This window comes from Manacus vitellinus, unplaced genomic scaffold (genome assembly GCF_001715985.3).
Source record: "Manacus vitellinus isolate BGI_N305 unplaced genomic scaffold, ASM171598v3 scaffold_158_pilon, whole genome shotgun sequence".
NCBI classification, from domain to species: Eukaryota; Metazoa; Chordata; class Aves; order Passeriformes; family Pipridae; genus Manacus; species Manacus vitellinus.
Genome location: NW_021939113.1, coordinates 101757 through 119115, shown reverse-complemented (window position 1 = coordinate 119115; position 17359 = coordinate 101757). Strand labels below are relative to the sequence as shown.

Sequence of the window (17359 nt, the reverse complement as noted above, 5' to 3'; positions counted from 1 at the left end):
CCGGCCCTGCCACCCCGGGAGGGCATGACCTGGCCGACAGACAACCCTGACCTACTTCTCATTCAAGTGGCTTCTGGGTGGCTGCCAGGGCGAGTGTCCTGCGGCCGCAGCGCCTGGCCGCCCGGCCCTGAGGGAGGGCTTGAGGGTGTTTTGGGAGCTGCCAGAGCTGGGCAGCCCCCATCTGAAATCCCTTCGTGTTCTCCTGCTCTAGTTCGATGACTTCTCCCGGGATCTGTGTGTCCAGTCGCTGCTGGAGATCATGGACATGTTCTGTGACCGCCTCAGGTATGACGTGACTGTTCCAGTGCTGCCACCTCGATCCTGGCTGTGCCATGGGCAGCACTGGGAGCTGGTGGGGGCTGGCTGATCCCAGGATACTCACCCTGGCAGTTAAGGGCAAATTCCCCCTCCAGCTCCCATTCCCAAGTTGCCACCAGCAAGGGGAGAGCAGAGGGAATCCAAACCCCACCAGCTTCATGGGAAGCTGCAGGAAGCCCCTGCCCCTACTCTGGGATAAACCTTGCTGTGGTATTCCTGCCCTGCTCAGGTAGGTGGGGTGGGTGTAAGCCCCATGGCCCGAGGGTCTCTGTCCCCTTGGAGTGTTTCCTTTCCCTCTGCAGCTTTCCAGGCCCTGTCTGCATGTCCCTGTCTGGTCCTGCCTGCGCTGCCCCAGGCGCTGCCTTGTTTTGCTTCATGCTCTTCCGCTGGTGTTGCAGGACCCAGGGGAGTCCAGACAATTCAGGCCACAAAAACTTTTTTAGAAAGCTCAGAAATCTTCCTGTTAACCCCTGACAGCCTCTTCTGGGAGGCCAGAGGGACAGAGGGAGGAGGAAGGCTGAAGGTAGCAGCCCTTCAATGAAATGAAATGAAGCAGCAGCAATGAATATGCATCAGTGACAGATGTTGACAAGGAGCTGTCGCTGGCCAACTGCAGAGCCGGCCCTTAATCCGCTCCTGCCTGCTCTGATCCTCTGCTTAATTTGATCAAAACTTCTGGCCCCGATGATTTGTGCATCAGGAGGGGAAAGCGTTCACCTCTCGCAGAGCACTGATCGATGCTGAGCCTCTCTTAGCAAGATAATTTGATTAGAAGCTTGGAAAGTTTCCCTGTAGTGGAGTTGGCCAGCGAGGAGGCTGCACCGGGTGGGGTGGGGGGGTGGGTCCTTCCCCCCAGCACGACGGGAATGCCGGTGGGATGAGCAGGTTGGGATCTACAGCAAAGGAGCTGGGTGGGAGTGCAGGACCTGAGTTTGGGTTCCCCAGCCCACCCCGTGTCTGTGCCTCAGTTTCCCAGCACACAGCGAGCACATTCCCGTTTTCCTCCCCTTCCAGCTGCCACGGGAAGGCTGAGGAGTGCATCAGCCTGTGCCGGGCGCTGCTGAGTGCCCTCACCTGGCTCCTGCGCTGCGCCGCCTTCTACGCCGAGAAGGTGAAGGAGCCCCTGGAGCAGGCGGCGGCCGAGAACCAGCTGAAGATGTGCCTGGAGCGGCTGGAGAAGGTGCTCAGCAGCACCAAGAACCGCGCCCTGATCCACATCGCCAAGCTGGAGGAGACGTGTATGTCCCTACCCCTGCGGAGGTGGCACTGCCACCTCTCCCTTCCCCCTGCCCGGCTCCTGCCGCATTGTCCCTGCGGCTCCAAGCCTATCCATCTTCCAGCCCTGTTGCTGTAACCGTCTCTCCTCCCTGGCTCCGTGCCACCCTCTGCCCCCTCCCCTCCGTGCTGCCCTTGGAAGAGGAGCAGAATTAATGTGGAGGCTGCGTGAGCTGTTCCTGGGCGCGTGGCGAGCCCTGTGCTCTGCCAGCCTGGCACAGCCCCGCGCCTTCGGCTGTGCCCATGTCTTGCCAGGAGGCTGTGCCAGGCCGGGCCTGAGGCAGGAGCTGCTGGGGGCACACAGACACTTGGCTTGGGCTCGCAGACCCTTGATTTGGGCACACAGACCGTTGGTTTGGGCTGGCAGCACCAGCAGGGACCCCCAGCCTCTTCAGCCCCTCTGTGCTGCTGTGGGCCTTGGAACCAGCCTGCCCAGCTTTTCCATGTGTCCCTGTCCCTCTGCTGAATCCCTGCCCTCCCTCCCCAGCCTCCTGGAGCACTGTGGAGCAGTCCCTTGTCAAGCTGGGGGAGAACCTGAACAACCTCAGCACGTCCCCGCTGCGGAGCCAGGCTGACGACTGCGTGTCCCTCATCAAGAGGTGGCTGTGTGCTGCTGCTTTGTGGGCTTGGGGGGCAAAATGGGTCTGAGCCCCACTCTGGCTCCCCCAAACTCCTTACTCTGAGGGCTGAGACCCTCCTGCCTCTCTCCGTGCTGGCTCCCTGCTTCCCTGTCCCTTTTCAGCTTGGATCCCTGCTCTGGCAGTGGGCTGGGGCTGACCAGAGGAGAGGGGACAGGGCAAGTGGTGACCCAGGGCTTGCTCCTCTGGTGACCTGGGGCTCTTTACCATTCCTCAGCTGCTCTGGTCACACCGGAGCTGCCATTCCTGCTCCCTATCACCCTGGAACTGCTCCCAGGTCCCAGGGTCTTGGCTGTGCCTTGGAGATCCCAGGCACAGGTGCTCCAGGCTGTCCTGCCCCAGGGAGACACAGGGCAGCAAAGGTCAGAGGCTTGGCCAGGGAATGAGAGCGGGACAGGAGGAGCAGGAATCTGTCCCTGCAGGGCCCCAGTGACCCTGAGCTGTCCCCTCCCACCCAGCATCCCCACCATGCTCTCGGTCCACTCGGAGCAGCTGAACAAGACCGGGTTCCCCACCGTGCACGCCGTGGTGCTGCTGGAGGGGACCATGAACCTCACAGGAGAGACTCAGCCGCTGGTGGAGCAGCTCATGATGGTGAAGAGGATGCAGGTACAGAAGTGACAGCGTGTTCTCCTGCTCAGGTGGCCTGGGGCCACAGCCAGGGCTCCGTGCTGTGCCTGCCTGTGCTGATCCTGCTCCAAGGGAGCAGCGGGAGCGCATCAACACCGTCGCAGGGGTTCAGGGTTTGGCTGAGGGGGGTGGGGGATGTGCTTTGCTGCCAACCCAGCACTGAGGGGGTCTGTGTGTGTGCCCTGCAGCGCATCCCCTCCCCGCTCTTCGTGCTGGAGATCTGGAAGGCCTGTTTTGTGGGCCTCATCGAGTGCCCCGAGGGCACGGAGGAGCTCAAGTGGACAGCCTTCACCTTCCTGAAGGTAGGGCCCATCCCAGCCCTGCTCTGAGCCCTGTGCCTGTCACTGCCCTTTCCCTGCACACCCGGCTCCTGCTGAGCCCTGAGCTCTGCCAGAGCAATTAGTCCTCCCCCACTGCAGAATGCCCCTTGGGGTGCCCCCACACCCCACAGTGTGCCCCTCAGAGTCCAACCCACTCCACCTGAGCCCGCCCCAGCCCTCCTGCCACCTGCTGAACATCAGCTTTGCTGTCTAGGGGCCTCCTTTCAGCTCAGCCCCACTTTGTTTGGTGGAGTTAGTTTTTCTGGGGTGTTGTAGGAGAAATGAAAGTGAGTAGGTTTAGATTAGATTTTGGGAAGAAGTTCTTCCCTGTGAGGGGAGAGGCCCTGGCACGGGTTGCCCAGAGAAGCTGTGGCTGCCCCATCCCTGGAAGTGTCCAAGGCCAGGTTGGATGGGGCTTGGAGCAGCCTGGGATAGTGGAAGGTGTCCTTGCCTGTGGAAGGGGGTGTAATTTAAGGTCCCTTCCAACCTAAACCATTCCATGATTCTATGCTAAATGTGGCTCTGGGTGGTGGTGGAATGACTCTGGAGGGGAACAGGGGCACCAGGTCCCCTGGGTGCACAGACTGCTCCAGAAATGCTCCTGTCCCTGGGCTGGGAGAGCAGCTCTGTGCAGCTGTGTTGGCCTGGGCTGGTGCTGCTGGGGGGCCCCGGCTGTGGAGTGGGGTCTTCTCCAGTGTCACACCATGCCCCGTGTCTTTCAGATGCCCCAAGTCCTGGTTAAACTCAAGAAGTATCCCCAAGGGGACAGGGTGAGTCTGGAGGGCCATCCATGGGGGCTGTGTGTCACCATGTGAGCTGTGTCACCGTGGGGCCGGTGCCTGGCTGGAGCTCTGTGGGGAAATGGTCTGTGTCCCAAGAACCTTCCCTAAAAGAGCAGGCAGTGGGAGGGGGAGGTGGGGGTGTGCTGGGAGCACGCCAGGCTGAGTGCTGGGCTTTGTGCTCGGCAGGATTTCACCGAGGATGTGAACTGTGCCTTCGAGTTCCTGCTCAAGCTGACCCCTCTGCTCGACAAAGCCGACCAGCGCTGCAAGTGAGTGCTCCCTGTGGCCAGGGCTCACATGTGGCCCCGTGCCACAGCCACCCTGTCCTCGGTGCAGGGTCCTGGCAAGGCTGGTTTAGTTTCTGATCCAGTTCCTCCTTCCTGAGGACCTGGCGCTGCCACATGAGCGAGTGTGTGACAGCTGAGTGTGGGTGATGCTGTGTGACACCCAGAGCTGCTCTGGGCCCTGCAGCATCCTCAGAGGGGTGGGAGCGGGCCCAGGAGGGCAGCTTGGGAGTCCCCCTGCCCTGTGGCACTGCCTGGGGTGGCAGGAATGCTGTCCCTCAGGCTAGGGCTCTGCTCTCTCTTCCAGCTGCAACTGCATAAGCCTGCTCCTGCAGGAGTGCAGCAAGCAGGGGCTGCTCTCCGAGGCCAACAAGACCAACCTGATCGACAAACGGTACAGCCCCTCCAAAGTCTGGGTAACCCCCAAAAGTGGGGCTGGAGCACCTTGTTTTGGGGAGGCATGAGGGAGCAGCTGCTGTGGCTGGGGCCCGGGGGCCCGGGGGAATGGGGCATTGCTTTTGGTGACAGGTTGGGTACAGGTAGAGTCTGTCCCCTCAGAGTGGCAGCTGGTGGTGGCCTGAGGCGGTGGCTTTCCCTTGGGGGTGCCAGTGGGTGGGAGGAGGAAGGAAGGGTGATGGATTCCTGCTCACTGGCCCTTCTTTGGGGTCCCTCAGGACAGCGGACAAAGAAAACTCTCCGTGCTTGAAATCTGCCGAGAATGCCAACATCCAGCCAAACCCAGGGCTCATCCTGAGGGCCGAGCCCACTGTCACCAACATCCTGAAGGTGAGTCCTCTCCTGCAGCCGTGCTGGGCAGGCTGGGCTTGGCCCCAGAGCCCCTTCCCAGCAGTACCAGTCGCACCAGGCAGCTGGGGTGGCTGGGAGGCGCCTGATCTCCCTCTGCGCTGGGGTGGCGGAGAAAAGGAATCACTCCCAGCTTTGATGCTCTGCCGTGGATCCCAGGAGCTCCCCTCCTCCCTCCTGGGAGGCTGGAGGAGCTGTCAGGTGGCATGTCATCAGTGCCAGCAGCCTGAGCCCAGCCAGCTCTGCCCATCCCGCTCAGCCGCTCCCCACGTGCATCTCCCCCGGTCCCCGGGGACTCCCTGTGTCCCCGTGTCACTCTGGTTGTTTTGCTGCTGCTCAGTGACAGGGGATGTTTTTCTGCCAGTACCAGGGGCACGGAGGGCTCCATCCCACCTCCCCCAAACCCTGTGAGTCCCTGCTCCCCAAGCTGGAGTTTTACTGCTGCTCTGTAGCACATGTTCCCCGTGACTTCTCTTTCCTCTTACTTTTTTGGTTGTAGACCATGGATGCAGATCACTCCAAGTCCCCCGAGGGCTTGCTGGGGGTCCTGGGTCACATGCTGTCTGGGAAGAGCCTGGACTTGCTGCTGGCAGCGGCAGCAGCCACGGGCAAGCTGAAATCCTTTGCTCGGAAGTTTGTCAAGTGAGTGTCCACCTGGATGGCACCATCCCTGGTGCCCACGGGGGAGTGGGCAGCCCCCCAAGCTGCCCCCCACACAGGGCTGGATGTACCTCTGGCCCAGTGGAGCACTGGGAGGTCTGGGATCATAGGGAGGCTGCACCCCACAGCACCCCATTTTGCCTCTGCATGAACAGGGCAGAGGATCAGAGCCAGGTTGTTTTGGGGTGTTCAGAGAACTGAAGGCCCTGACAGAGCCCTGGATCCAGGGCTGTGTGTCCCTTCTGTCCCCAGACACCCGTGTCCTGGTTACAGCACACGCACAGCACATGTGGGGCTGTGTGATGGGCTCCCCTGAGGGCTCAGCCCACACCAACCCCCGTGGGTGCACAGGGGAGCTGTTTGGGGGTCTGTGCTCTGAAACCCCCACACAGCTGGCAGGGCTGGCTCTGGGGAGGGCCGTGGGTGTGGGGACGAGCAGCGTGGCCGGACCTGTTTGGCTGCAGGGAGTGGAGACAGGGAGGAGGTGGTTTGTCCCTGTGGTGCTGGAGGGTGTCTGTGGAGCTGGGCCCAGCTTCTCCTGCCCCTCTGTGCTGGGATGGGGTGCAGGGAGGGCTCTGCAGGCAGGGCAGCCTCTACTTGTCTCAGGGGTAGGAATTGGCCTGTTGGACTGATAACGCTTCGCTGCCACTCTCTGCCCCTGCAGGCTGAACGAATTCACCAAGCAAATCACTGGAGAAATCTGTAAGTGTGTGTGTGCTCGTGCAGGGGGGGATCTGAGCTGGGCCCCCCCCACTGCCACGTGCTGGGATGCTCTGGGGCCTGGCTGGATTAAACTGGGACTGGCTGTGGGGCCAGAGTGAACTGAGCTGTGCCAGGCCCAGCTGGGGGTGCTGGTGGGGAGGGGGCACAGGGGCAGTGCCGTGTGGCCAGCGGCTCTGGGTTCTGGACCCACTGCTCTCACGTGTGGTGTTCCATCCAAAATGGGGTGTTCTGCTTGCAGGGGAAGGGCTCCCTCTCCCCAGCTGAGCCTGGGGGCCCCTTGGCTCCCTCCCTGGAAGGGGTGATGTGTCAGCACAGCCCAGATAAGGACTCTGACTCCGTGTGTGTGTGATGAAACTTGTGGAGTGCTCTGACCTTCCATGGTGAGGGGGTGGCCCAGAAGAGGCCAGAGCTGCTTTGGGGGCTCGAGCAGAGGCAGACAGGGTAGGGGGAGGCACTTGGCACATCCTCTCATTTACACACAAGCACTGAAGGGGGGTTACAAAAGCTGCCTGAGGGGAGCAGGTCCTGGCCCCTGCACTCACGGGGTCCTGCCTTCATCCTTGTACTGAGGCTGGAGACCCCCAAGGCCTTTGTTTCTCCTCCCTCAGCCAAGAGCGGCTCAGTGCGAGCCCTGCTCTTCGACATCTCCTTCCTCATGTTGTGCCATGTGGCCCAGACCTACGGCTCAGAGGTAAGGATCCTCTGAGGGGCTGGATCCTGCAAGGGGATGGATGGGGCTGGATCCTCCGAGGAGATGGATGGGGCTGGGTGGGGCTGGATCCTCTGAGGGGCTCTCACCAGAACAGCCTCCTTGCTGCTGCAGCCTGCCAGCCTCCTCTAGTGGCCAGCCTACCCCTGTCCCTGCTGTCCCTTCTTTCCCCACTATCCCTGCAGCCACCACACTGCCTGGGGCACAGCATCCAGTGCCTGTCACCTGGGAATCTGTCCCCGGGGCTCCATGGCCTCTAAGTGGTGGAGGAGGACTGGCTGTCACCTCCCTGAGGGCTTGGACTGTGCTCCATTTGTGGACAGGGGGATCGGTGGGAATGCTGCTTCTGCAGCTTCCCTGGGCTGGCTCTGAGCTCCCTGGGCTTTCCCCAGTGCTGCCCCTTCAGTTTGGCCCTGTTTGGTGTGTGGGGGGGGTCACACAGCCAGATGATGTCAGCCCTCCCCCATCCCAGGAGGAACTCTCAGCCCCGCTCGAGAAACGGCACTTTGGTTGCGTGAAAATTTTTCGAGTTTCAACATCTGTGTGTGTTGGGAGCAGAAACGATACTGAAACACTGGGAATGCAGAGAGGGGGAGAGAGGGGCCCTGCCCAGCTGGCCCTGGGAGCAGGGAGGGGGCTCCTGGCAGGGGGGACGTGCCCGGGGCTGTCCGATGAGGTCTCATCCCCTGTCCCAGTCCTGTGACTTTCCTGCTCAGCTGCTGCTGAACAGATGTGCAAAACTTTTTTTGGACAAAAATAGCATCCCCTGGGTGACACAGGCTGAGAGGAGGAAGTGACATGTGGGATTCCCAGCTCGTGGCCCCCCCCAAGACCCTCCCAGCTGGGCTGTGTGACCCCGGCACTGGGGACCCTGAGCACAGCTCACGGAGGTGGGGGACACGGGACCCTTTGGGGAAGGACATGGTGACCCCAAAGCTGGTCCTGGCCTGGCATCTCTCCTTCTCTGAGCTGGGCCTTGGTCTCCTGGGGAGCGCTCTCGTAATGGGAGAAACCACAGCCCACAGACCGGAAACCAGTGCCTTACTGGGGACTGACCAGTGCCTTACTGGGGGCTGACCAGTGCCTTACTGGGGGCTGACCAGTGCCTGTTTCTCCCTCCGGGCCACAGGGCGGCGCTGTTCCCCCGGCCATGAGCACCCCAGGGTGGGGGTCTCACCCCAGAGTGGGGGTCTCACCCCGGGTGGGGTCCCCAGCAGGGTCCCTGCGGGATGCAGACCCCGTGCCGGCTCCTTTCCAGGTGATCCTGTCGGATTCGAACCCTCCGGGCGAGGTGCCCTTCTTCGAGACCTGGATGCTGACCTGCATGCCCGAGGAGGGGAAGATCCTCAACCCCGACCACCCCTGCTTCCGCCCGGATTCCACCAAGGTGGAGTCCCTGGTCGCCCTCCTCAACAACTCCTCTGAGATGAAGCTGGTGTAAGAACCCACCTGTGAGCCCCCACCCCAGCTTCTCTGGCCCCATGGCCGTGCCTGAGCCCCCCATCTCTTCCCTGACAGGCAGATGAAGTGGCACGAGGTGTGTCTGAGCATCTCAGCTGCCATCCTGGAGATCCTCAATGCCTGGGAGAACGGTGTCCTCACCTTTGAGTCCATCCAGGTGGGGCTGGTGGGGGGCAGAGTGGGGCTGTGCTGTGTCCTAAGGAGGGGCCAGGGGTCAAGATGCTCCAGGGTCCCCTGTTCTCCTGCACCTGCCATGGAGCTCACTGAGACTTGGGAGGGGAAAACTGATGTGGCTTCAGCCCTGTGATGCTGCCCTGACCCACTGGCTGGCAGTGGGACTGGCAGGGACGTCACCCATGGAGGAGGGAAGGGCTTGGACCCCGAGTTGGGACCCACAGGCCCCTGAGAGGATGATTGCCTGAGCATACCACCGTCTGTGCTCAGCCTCTGCTCCGTCTCGCTCTCCCTAGAAAAATCAGGACAACATCAAGGGGAAGGGTGTGCAGCAAATGGACAGTGTGTGCCCGTGGCCCTGGCTGGTGGCACCACGTCCGCATGCTGGCCTGGACCGAGCGGGAGAAGTCCCTGCAGATGATCCTTGGCTTAGCTCTGTCGACCCACCTCTGTTACGGGTGAATGAACACGCCTTCCAGTTCTACAACGAGGCGGTGAGCTGGGGCACAGCCTGTCGCCCTGCCCTGCTTCCTGCCTCCCACTGCCAGGCCGTTCCCTGCCCTGCTTCCCCTTGCCATGCCGTGTCTCCCTGCCCACCTTCCCAGTTCCCTCCATGATCCTGCCTCTCCTCTGCAGCGTGGTGCATCATGAGCCTCCATCCTGGAGCACATGTCGCCGACGTCCTGCAGCAAACGGCCACGCAGATAAGTTCCCTTCCACGGGCATGGACATAACACATTTCCCTACTGGAATCTCCTGCCCCCAAGAAGCCCATCAAGGGAGGTGGCATGACGCAGCGTGTTCACTCAAAGGTGCTGGAGAAAAGGGCTAGGTCGACAGCCGCCTCCATCCACATCTTCGACACCCTGCTGCACAATGGGGGGGTGTACTGTTTGCAACAACCTGGTTCAAGGTATGGGGGGCAGGAAGGACCCGTCCAGTGCAATGGTGGGAACGAATGGGTTCTGGCTCTGTGCTCCCAGTGGCCTCCGGTGTCCCTGGGCTGGCTGCTGGGCACTGGAGGGGAGGGGGGCAGACCCTTAGCCCTGCCACGGCCACCCCTCCTCCTGCCCTCCCTCCTCCTGCAGGAGCTGCTGAAGGAGACACGGAAGGAGCACACCCTGGGGCCGTTGGAAGCGTTGGCTACTATGCCATCTCTGCTGGAACATGCAGGCAGTGACGGCTGACGCTGCTGCCACATCCTGCCCAACCTGCTGACGGACTCCTCCAAGTGGCACACCCTCATGGACCCCCCTGGGAAGGCCCTGGCCAAGTAAGACCCCAGACCCACAGGAGACTCTGTCCCTGGGGGAGCCTGGCTGGGGAGGTGGGGAGATGCTGGGATAGAGGTCCCAGACACTCAAATCCCTCCCTGTGCCTGGCACAGTGCTGGCAGTTCCCACGCTGAGTCCATTCCCTGCTGTCCCCCTCTGAGGAGGGACCTGCTGTGTCCCATCCCTGGGCTCACACCTCATCCTCAGGTGGGCTGGCAGCACCTGGCTGTGTCCCTGCTCTGTCCCCAGGCTCTCTGTGTGGTGTGCCCTGAGCTCCTACTCCTCCCACAACAAGGGCCAGGCCTCGGCCCGGCAGAAGAAGCGGCACCGGGAGGACATCGAGGTGTGTCTGGTGTGGAGCAGGGGTTGGCAGGGGGCTCTTTTTGCCCAAAAGCAGCAGTGTCCTGGGAGGGGAGGGTGGCAGGAGTTGGTGGGTTAGACCAGATTCCCTGCCCAGATTCTCTGGGCTCTCTGAGGTCTTTTGACCTTAAAATCCAGGGTTTTCCTTCTCTTTCCTGAAGAAGGGACTGTAATAAGCTGGTCTGGATGTGTGCTGCCCAGGTTGGGATACTGTGAGTGAACAGAGATCATGGTCCTGGGCCCAGGGTGGGCCAGGACACCCCCCTCAGCGAGGGGCTGGTGGGGCTGAACCCCCTCTTTCTTTCCCCCAGGATTACATCAGCCTGTTCCCGCTGGACGACACGCAGCCCTCCAAGCTCATGCGCCTGCTGAGCTCCAACGAGGAGGATTCCAACATCCTCTCCAGCCCCAGTAAGTGTGGGGAATGGGGTGGGGGTGGCTCCTGGGAGGGCACCATCCTGCCTTGCTGTTCTTTTTGGGTGTGAAATGTGTATTTGAGCAAAACCCCTTCCCTTCCCAAACTGGCCGGGTGAGGATTTAGAGCCCTCAAGTGTTATTTCAGTTATCCTGGAAAAGGGAAAGGCAAAACTCTTTATTTCTCTGATCTGAACAACTTCAAGGGATGAGGTTACACCTTCTCTCCATGCTGGTGCCCCCCAACCCAGCACCCCACACCCCAGGGGCTCAGGGGGGCTTTGAGAGCCATGTCCCCCCAGCCACCCTGTGTGGGACCAGAGCTGGAGGTGACATTCCTGATGTCTGAGGCCAAATCCTGACATTCCAGTGCTGTGAGCAGAGCCTTGGAACACATCTGTGTCCCTGTGGTGTCACAGGTTGCGACAGCTCTGGTGGTCCATGTCCTGCCTGGCGGGTGCTGTCATGACTCCCATGTGCATTGTCCACACTCCTGGGCAGTGAGTCAGGACCTTTCCTGGTCATTGTTTCTCCCCTTATCCCGAATGTGCTCTTCAGTTATTAGTTTTCGACACATCCATTGACCTCTGGTTTCTTTACTGTCGAAATATGGGCTTTTCCCTTTATCTCACTTATCTTTTTTTAACTCCTGAGGCAGTCCCACCTCTTCTCAGCGACATTCAGGACTTTTTTGGGCTGTTTTCTGCAGTGATGTGGAAACACTGCTTCCTGCAGCGGCCACATAACTCATGTGATTCCATGAGAAAAGTGTGGGAGGGCTTTCTTTTTTTGGTGAGCATCCTCAAGAGCAGCACAAGGTGGGTCCTGCTGGTTTGGGCAGGAGCTGTGGACCATGGGGTCTGCACAAGAGCCTTCCCAGGGCATTTTCATCCTGTTGGAGCGGAGCTGGCCCAGTTCCTCCTACAGAAGCACCCAACTGGGGGCAGCTCAAGCCCCCTGGTCTATCCTGGGATTTACTGCTAGATTTGGACGTGCCTCAGCTCTGGTAGCTGGACTGCGCCCTGACAGTGAGATTGCAGAGCTGCTGTGCAGCTGTTGAACATCTGGCTCTCACACAGGATGTGCAACGTGTGTGTTGCTGCTCTTCCTCTCTCCTGATCCTGACATCCCCTGGGAGCAGCCTGGGGATCCCCCCCGGGCTCTTGGCTCTGTGGGGGCTGGCAGGGGGGACGTGGCACAGACTGTGCTGTGTTTCTGGGGTGCCCCAGTGGCACAGACTCACTTGGGGTATGTGGGGCCCAAACATCTTCTACTCCACAGGATCGTGGCAAAGCCCCTCCTGGAGCTGGGTCACCTTAAGTGGCTAGAGCTGGCCAGGGTGGGCACACTGGCACAGCCAAGGGGCTGTTCCTGACTCCTGTTCTGCTGCCCACAGATCGCTCCATGAGCAGCTCACTCTCTGCTTCCCAGCTCCACACCGTCAGCATGAGGGACCCGCTCAACCGCGTGCTGGGTAAGGTGGGGATGGGTCTGTGGGGTCACATCCAGCCAGGCTGGGACACCAGTGGGAGGTGTGGGCCACCCCCAGACCCCTAGAACTGACCTGACTGTTGATCTGTCCCTGTCTCCACAGCAAACCTCTTCCTGCTCATCTCTTCCATCCTGGGGGCCAAGACAGCTGGCACCCACACCCAGTTTGTCCAGTGGTTCATGGAGGAGTGTGTGGAGTGCCTGGAGCAGGGCAGCCGTGGGAGCATCCTCCAGTTCATGCCCTTCACCATGGTGAGCCCTGTGGCTGTGACACCCCTGTCCCTGCTCGGGGGTGTGCTGGGGTCCCACGGGACAGGGGCACATCTGGGGGTCCTGCAGCCTGCCTTGCCTGTCTCCATCTCTGGGGACACTCACTGTGCTTCTCCTGTGCCCCCGGGCAGGTTTCGGAGCTGGTGAAGGTGTCCACCATGTCCAGCCCCAAAATCGTGCTGGCCATCACTGACCTCAGCCTGCCCCTGGGCCGCCGCGTCGCTGCCAAGGCCATCGCTGCGCTGTGAGGGGACAGTGCCTGCCCAGGGCACATCCCTGAGCATCCCAGGGCACCTCCCTGCCAACCTGGATGCCTGGGATGGCTTCTGTCACTGCAGCTTGGCCTCGCCCTGCCCATGGGCTGCTCCCTCAGTGCCCGGAGCCATCCCTGTGCTGACTCGTGAGGGCTTCGAGAATGAGACGCCCCCATGATTTTTTCTATTCTATAAATAATTCAATCCTTTTGTAGAACCAGGTTTTGCCTCATCTCTGTCTGGGGTCCTGGGGCTCCCCAAAATCCCTTGTTTCGGGGGGTGATGGGGGACTCAGAGGCCAAGCCCTGTGCTGGGAAGGGGGGTTGAATTCCACTCTCCCTGTCCCAGACCCCTGGAGCGTTCCATTCTGCACTGGGTGGAGCAGGGATGCTTCCTTGCTGTGCTGTCAGCCACAAGCAGGCTCTTGTTGGGAATTCCTCCATGTGAGCGGGAGTTCTTGCTGGAATTCCTCCCCGTGAGTGTGAGTTCTTGCCAGAATTCCTCCCCATGAGTGTGAGTTCTTGCCAGAATTCTTCCCCATGAGTGTGAGTTCAGGCCGAAGTGAGCGTGGCACTGGTGGCCAGTGAGTAACCGCGACCTCACCAGCACTGCACCGGCCCCGTGCTGGGACAGGCTCTGCCAGGACTGTCCCCACACCCCATCAGCTGCTCTGGCAGTGAATCCTCCTGGAGTGTCACCAGCCCCCAACCCTGAGGGGGTGGCAGGGCCAGGGTGGCTGTACCTCTGCCCCTTCACTCATTGAGGGGGAAGCAGGGCCAGTGGGCACCAGCCCTTCCCTCTGGGCACCGCAGCTCTGGGACCGGGCTGTGCCTCTGCCCCCTCGGCACTGGTGGAGTTCCCAGCTCACTCCTGACTGCTCCTGGGTTTTCTGGAGGGAGAGATCCCAATGCACTGGGGGTAGCTGTGGGTGCTGGCTGGTCCTTGGCCTTCAGGGAGGGAGCTGCTTTCCCACTGCTCCCATGGGTTCATCCCTGGTCCAGGGCAGGTGCAGAGCGGCTGTGGGGGTGGATGGGGCAGCTAACAGAGCTGTGGCACGCACTAGGATGGGCTGGGATGGCCTCACCAGGCCTGACACCCGTTTTAGTGCCATGCTGAGCTGGCACCCACCTGCCTGGGCACCGCTGCTCGCCCAGGGGCGGCTCTTTACCGTTAGCCCGGAGCAAAGAGCAGGACCCGGCGCTCGTGGCCTTCCCGACTCTGTCAATATTTGCCTCGACAGCACCGTGCCTGGCATTGGCACTGGTGCTTCCCCTTCCAGGAAGGGGCTGGAGCGGGAAAAGGGGGTTTTTCCGTAAGCACCCATGAGGTGAGAGAGGAAGGAGGGAGCTGCTGCCCATGGGGGTGTGTGTGGCCAAACGCCTGGGAGCGAGGGCTTCCCCTGGCGATGAGAGCCTGGCCATCGGGCTCTGGCCTTGTGCCAGCCCCTTCCCAGGGCTGGGAAGGTGGGGGGAGGCAGGAACTCATCCCACTGGCCCCCCCTGGCCCTGGGCTCTGTCCCTGTGGGGCTGGGATGAGTGTGGCAAGGGATGCTGGTGGTCACAGGACCTGAGCGTGGGCCCGGTGGGAGGAAAGGGATCTGGTGGAGCTGAGGAGCACAGGGACAGCCCGGGCTGGGCGAGGCTGGGGGTGGCTGCAGGGGCTTTCTGGGGCAGGGAGATGCCCAGGGGTCTCCTGACATTGCCACATCCGTTTGTCCATCCGCCCTGCCACAGGCACCCTGCCTTCCTCACTGCTGGAAGCCTCGTCCCACTGTGGTCGCTCTGGGAGGGCTCTGGGCACATCCTGAGGCAGCTCTGGAGCAGATTCCCCCTGTGGCAGCAGCAGCAGAGGGGTGGGTGGGTCCTCCAAGCGCGGGTGGCTTCCGGAGCTTTCTAGGAATCAGCTCTTGCCCAAGTGATGCTGCCGGGGGTGGGAGGAAGCAGATGCCCCACGGGTGCCTCCCGGCCCTCAGGGGGCTCAGGCCATGGCGTGGGGGCACCAGGGGGGTTGGTTTCCAGTGGCACTGTGCACCACTGAACCGACACTGGCAGCCACAGCTCGACCTCAAGTGCCCCATTCTCTGGTCCCCTGTTCTCTGTCCCCGTGTCCCGATGGCCGGTCACTCCACTTCCCCCCCAAGCAAGCAGGAGACAGCAGGACAGAGCAAAAATAGAGTTTATTTCCATTTTTATCACAAATAAAAAAAGTAGCGTGTGTTCCTCGGGGCTGACCCAACTGCAGCAATAAATAGAGTACAAAACCCGCCGCCCCCGCGCCCGCAGCTCCCACACGGCCACGGGACCGGGGCTGCGTCAGGCTCAGGGGATGGGACCACGGCCAAGCAGCTCCTCCCGGCCAGGGATGGGCACAAATAAGTTAAACTGCAATAAATACCCTGAATTTAGCAGGGAAGGGGGACAGACCAGAGACAGGCCCCCCCCAAGCGCTGGTGCTCCCCAGAAAAGCCTCGTTCTGGGTGGGTTGCATCCCCCCGACATTTCCATCCTCCCCTCCCTCCCTAATGGCTAATAAATATTAATTACTGGAAATAACACCCATCAGATGTGGCCCTGCAGGCTGCAGCCCAGGCAGGGAGATGCTGCTCTGGAGCATCCTCATCCTCGGATGAAGGAGGTTTCCCGTGGGATGCTGCAGGTGGGACCCTGCAGCACAAACCGTGGGGAAACTGAGGCACAGGCGGTGCTGCAACAGCCGTGGGGGCTCGGCCCAGCTCCCGAACCTCGTAGCAGAGATACGCTTGTGTTTAAATATTAAACAAGGGTGATGCTGCACAGATACCCGTGCACGGATCCACCACGGGGACCCCCCGGACCGGGAGCATCCCCGGCCAGATAAATATTAAATAGCCATAAATATTAAATAAGCAGAAAACGGGGCGCTCCTGGGACGTCCCTCGGGCGGGACGTCCACGAGCAGGGGTCAGAGGCGGGCGAGGTTCCGCAGAGCCCGGTACGCCGTCTCCAGGAACCGCTGGAAGTTGGCCAGGATGAAGAAACCACCGACTTGGTGGTGGAAGTGGGAGGAGAAGGTGGGCAGGGGGTCCGGGTTCTCCGTGGGGTACGTCACTGTGGCCAGGCCCAGGTCCTCCATCTGCAGCCGGGCAGAGGCAAGCGGAATCAGCTCCGGGCTCAGAGACGCCCTGGGAGCTTGGAGGCATCCCGGGGATGCAGAGTGTCCCTGCTGGGCCCTCCCTGTGCCCCAGGAAAGCAGCCCTCCTGCCCCCACATGCCCTTCCTGGGGATACAGTGCCCACCATGCCCACCCATCCCTGGGGATTCAGCGCCTGCCATGCCCACCCAATCCCCCCAAACCCCCATCCCCCTCACCTGCTGCTGGATGTTGGAGGACAGGTTGGCTGTGTCCAGCTGCAGGGTCTCCACCAGCCCGGCATGGCCGGGCAGCAGGTCCCTCACAGCAGCCAGGGAGCCGTGGTAGACGCGGAGCCCGGCGCGGATCTGGTTGAAGCAGGTCTCCTGTGGTGGGCACAGCAACGGTCAGTGCGGACCAGGGGGGGCTCTGGGGTGCCCTGAGCTGTGGCAGAGCCAGCGGGGCTGAGACCTGCCAGGTCCTGGCAGGGGTGGGCTGCACTCACCGCCTGGAAGGAGCGGCTGTGGCACTGCTCCAACGGCACCTGCGCGATGTCCAGGTCCTGCCGCACCAGCAGCAGCTCTTCCTCCTTGCACAGCTGGAAGGTGTCACACTGCAGGCGAGGGGGATGGTGTCAGGACGGCCAGAGGACCCCGACACCCCCTGACATCCCATTCCTGGGGTGTGGGACCCCCCCACAGCCCAGCCAGAAGGAGGGATGGAGTGGACCTGCCACCAGTGTTGGCTGCCCTGGCTGGTGTGTGCCCAGGAGGGTCCCTACATGCCCCCGGTGGACCCCACAGGCTCCCAGCCCTGCAGAGCCTTGTCTGTGACCCCGGAGGTTCCACCGTCCCCCCTCTGTGGGACTCACCACCACGCGCTGCAGCGCGGCCACATCCCCGCGGACCTTGCGGGTGAACTCGAGGTTCCTCTGCAGGAAGAGCTGGAAGTCCTGGTCCCCGGAGAGCTCTGGCAGCGGTGCCCCGTGCAGTGCCCACCACGGTGCCCACAGCAGCACGCCCAGCAGCGCCAGCCCACCTGCGGGGACAACAGCTCAGAGCCCACCCGACACCCCGGGGACCCCGACCCCGTGCCCAGGGTGGGGTCAGCAACCAGAACCCCCCCAAAAGAGATAGGGGCACCAGCGCGGGCTGGGAAAGGGGCAGAGACTCCTGAATGGGAAGAGGGACGGGCACTCCCTGCATCCCACAGGTCATGGGGCAGTGCTGGGGGGCTCTGGGTGTGTGGGTGCAGCAGGTGTTACAGGAGGGGTGGATTTATGGGTGCTCTGGGGGAATTGGGCACTGTAGGTGCAGTGGGGGCAGTGAGTGAAGTGGGTACAGTGGGAGCAACAGGAGCAGTGAGAGATGTGGGGGCTGTGGGAGCAATGGGGGCTGTGGGTGCAATGGG

General features: G+C 61.7%; 2 protein-coding genes across 2 annotated transcripts in view; one reads left to right on the top strand and one right to left on the bottom strand.

The window, feature by feature from the left end:
- The window catches only part of MED24 (mediator complex subunit 24), a 17324-nt gene extending 4263 nt beyond the window's left edge, over positions 1 to 13061 (top strand). Inside the window, 26 exon segments of the mRNA XM_029958447.1 lie at positions 212 to 285; positions 1333 to 1556; positions 2081 to 2192; positions 2690 to 2840; positions 3050 to 3163; positions 3904 to 3951; positions 4150 to 4232; positions 4555 to 4641; positions 4922 to 5033; positions 5551 to 5693; positions 6376 to 6413; positions 7043 to 7125; positions 8402 to 8580; positions 8662 to 8761; positions 9075 to 9149; positions 9151 to 9219; positions 9222 to 9276; positions 9415 to 9491; positions 9493 to 9564; positions 9567 to 9669; positions 9802 to 10051; positions 10302 to 10395; positions 10724 to 10823; positions 12223 to 12300; positions 12421 to 12569; positions 12719 to 13061. Coding sequence (XP_029814307.1) covers positions 212 to 285; positions 1333 to 1556; positions 2081 to 2192; positions 2690 to 2840; positions 3050 to 3163; positions 3904 to 3951; positions 4150 to 4232; positions 4555 to 4641; positions 4922 to 5033; positions 5551 to 5693; positions 6376 to 6413; positions 7043 to 7125; positions 8402 to 8580; positions 8662 to 8761; positions 9075 to 9149; positions 9151 to 9219; positions 9222 to 9276; positions 9415 to 9491; positions 9493 to 9564; positions 9567 to 9669; positions 9802 to 10051; positions 10302 to 10395; positions 10724 to 10823; positions 12223 to 12300; positions 12421 to 12569; positions 12719 to 12835 — 2787 coding nt within the window. The 3' untranslated portion in view covers positions 12836 to 13061.
- A 2720-nt stretch (positions 13062 to 15781) lies between these two features.
- LOC103757766 (26S proteasome non-ATPase regulatory subunit 3) overlaps positions 15782 to 17359 on the bottom strand; it is an 8076-nt gene continuing 6498 nt past the window's right edge. The window contains exons 11-14 of the mRNA XM_029958450.1: positions 16821 to 16987; positions 16455 to 16562; positions 16189 to 16335; positions 15782 to 15952 (exon numbers count right to left, since the gene is read on the bottom strand). Of these exons, the coding sequence (XP_029814310.1) occupies positions 15782 to 15952; positions 16189 to 16335; positions 16455 to 16562; positions 16821 to 16987 (593 nt within the window). The remainder of the gene's footprint in view (positions 15953 to 16188; positions 16336 to 16454; positions 16563 to 16820; positions 16988 to 17359) is intronic.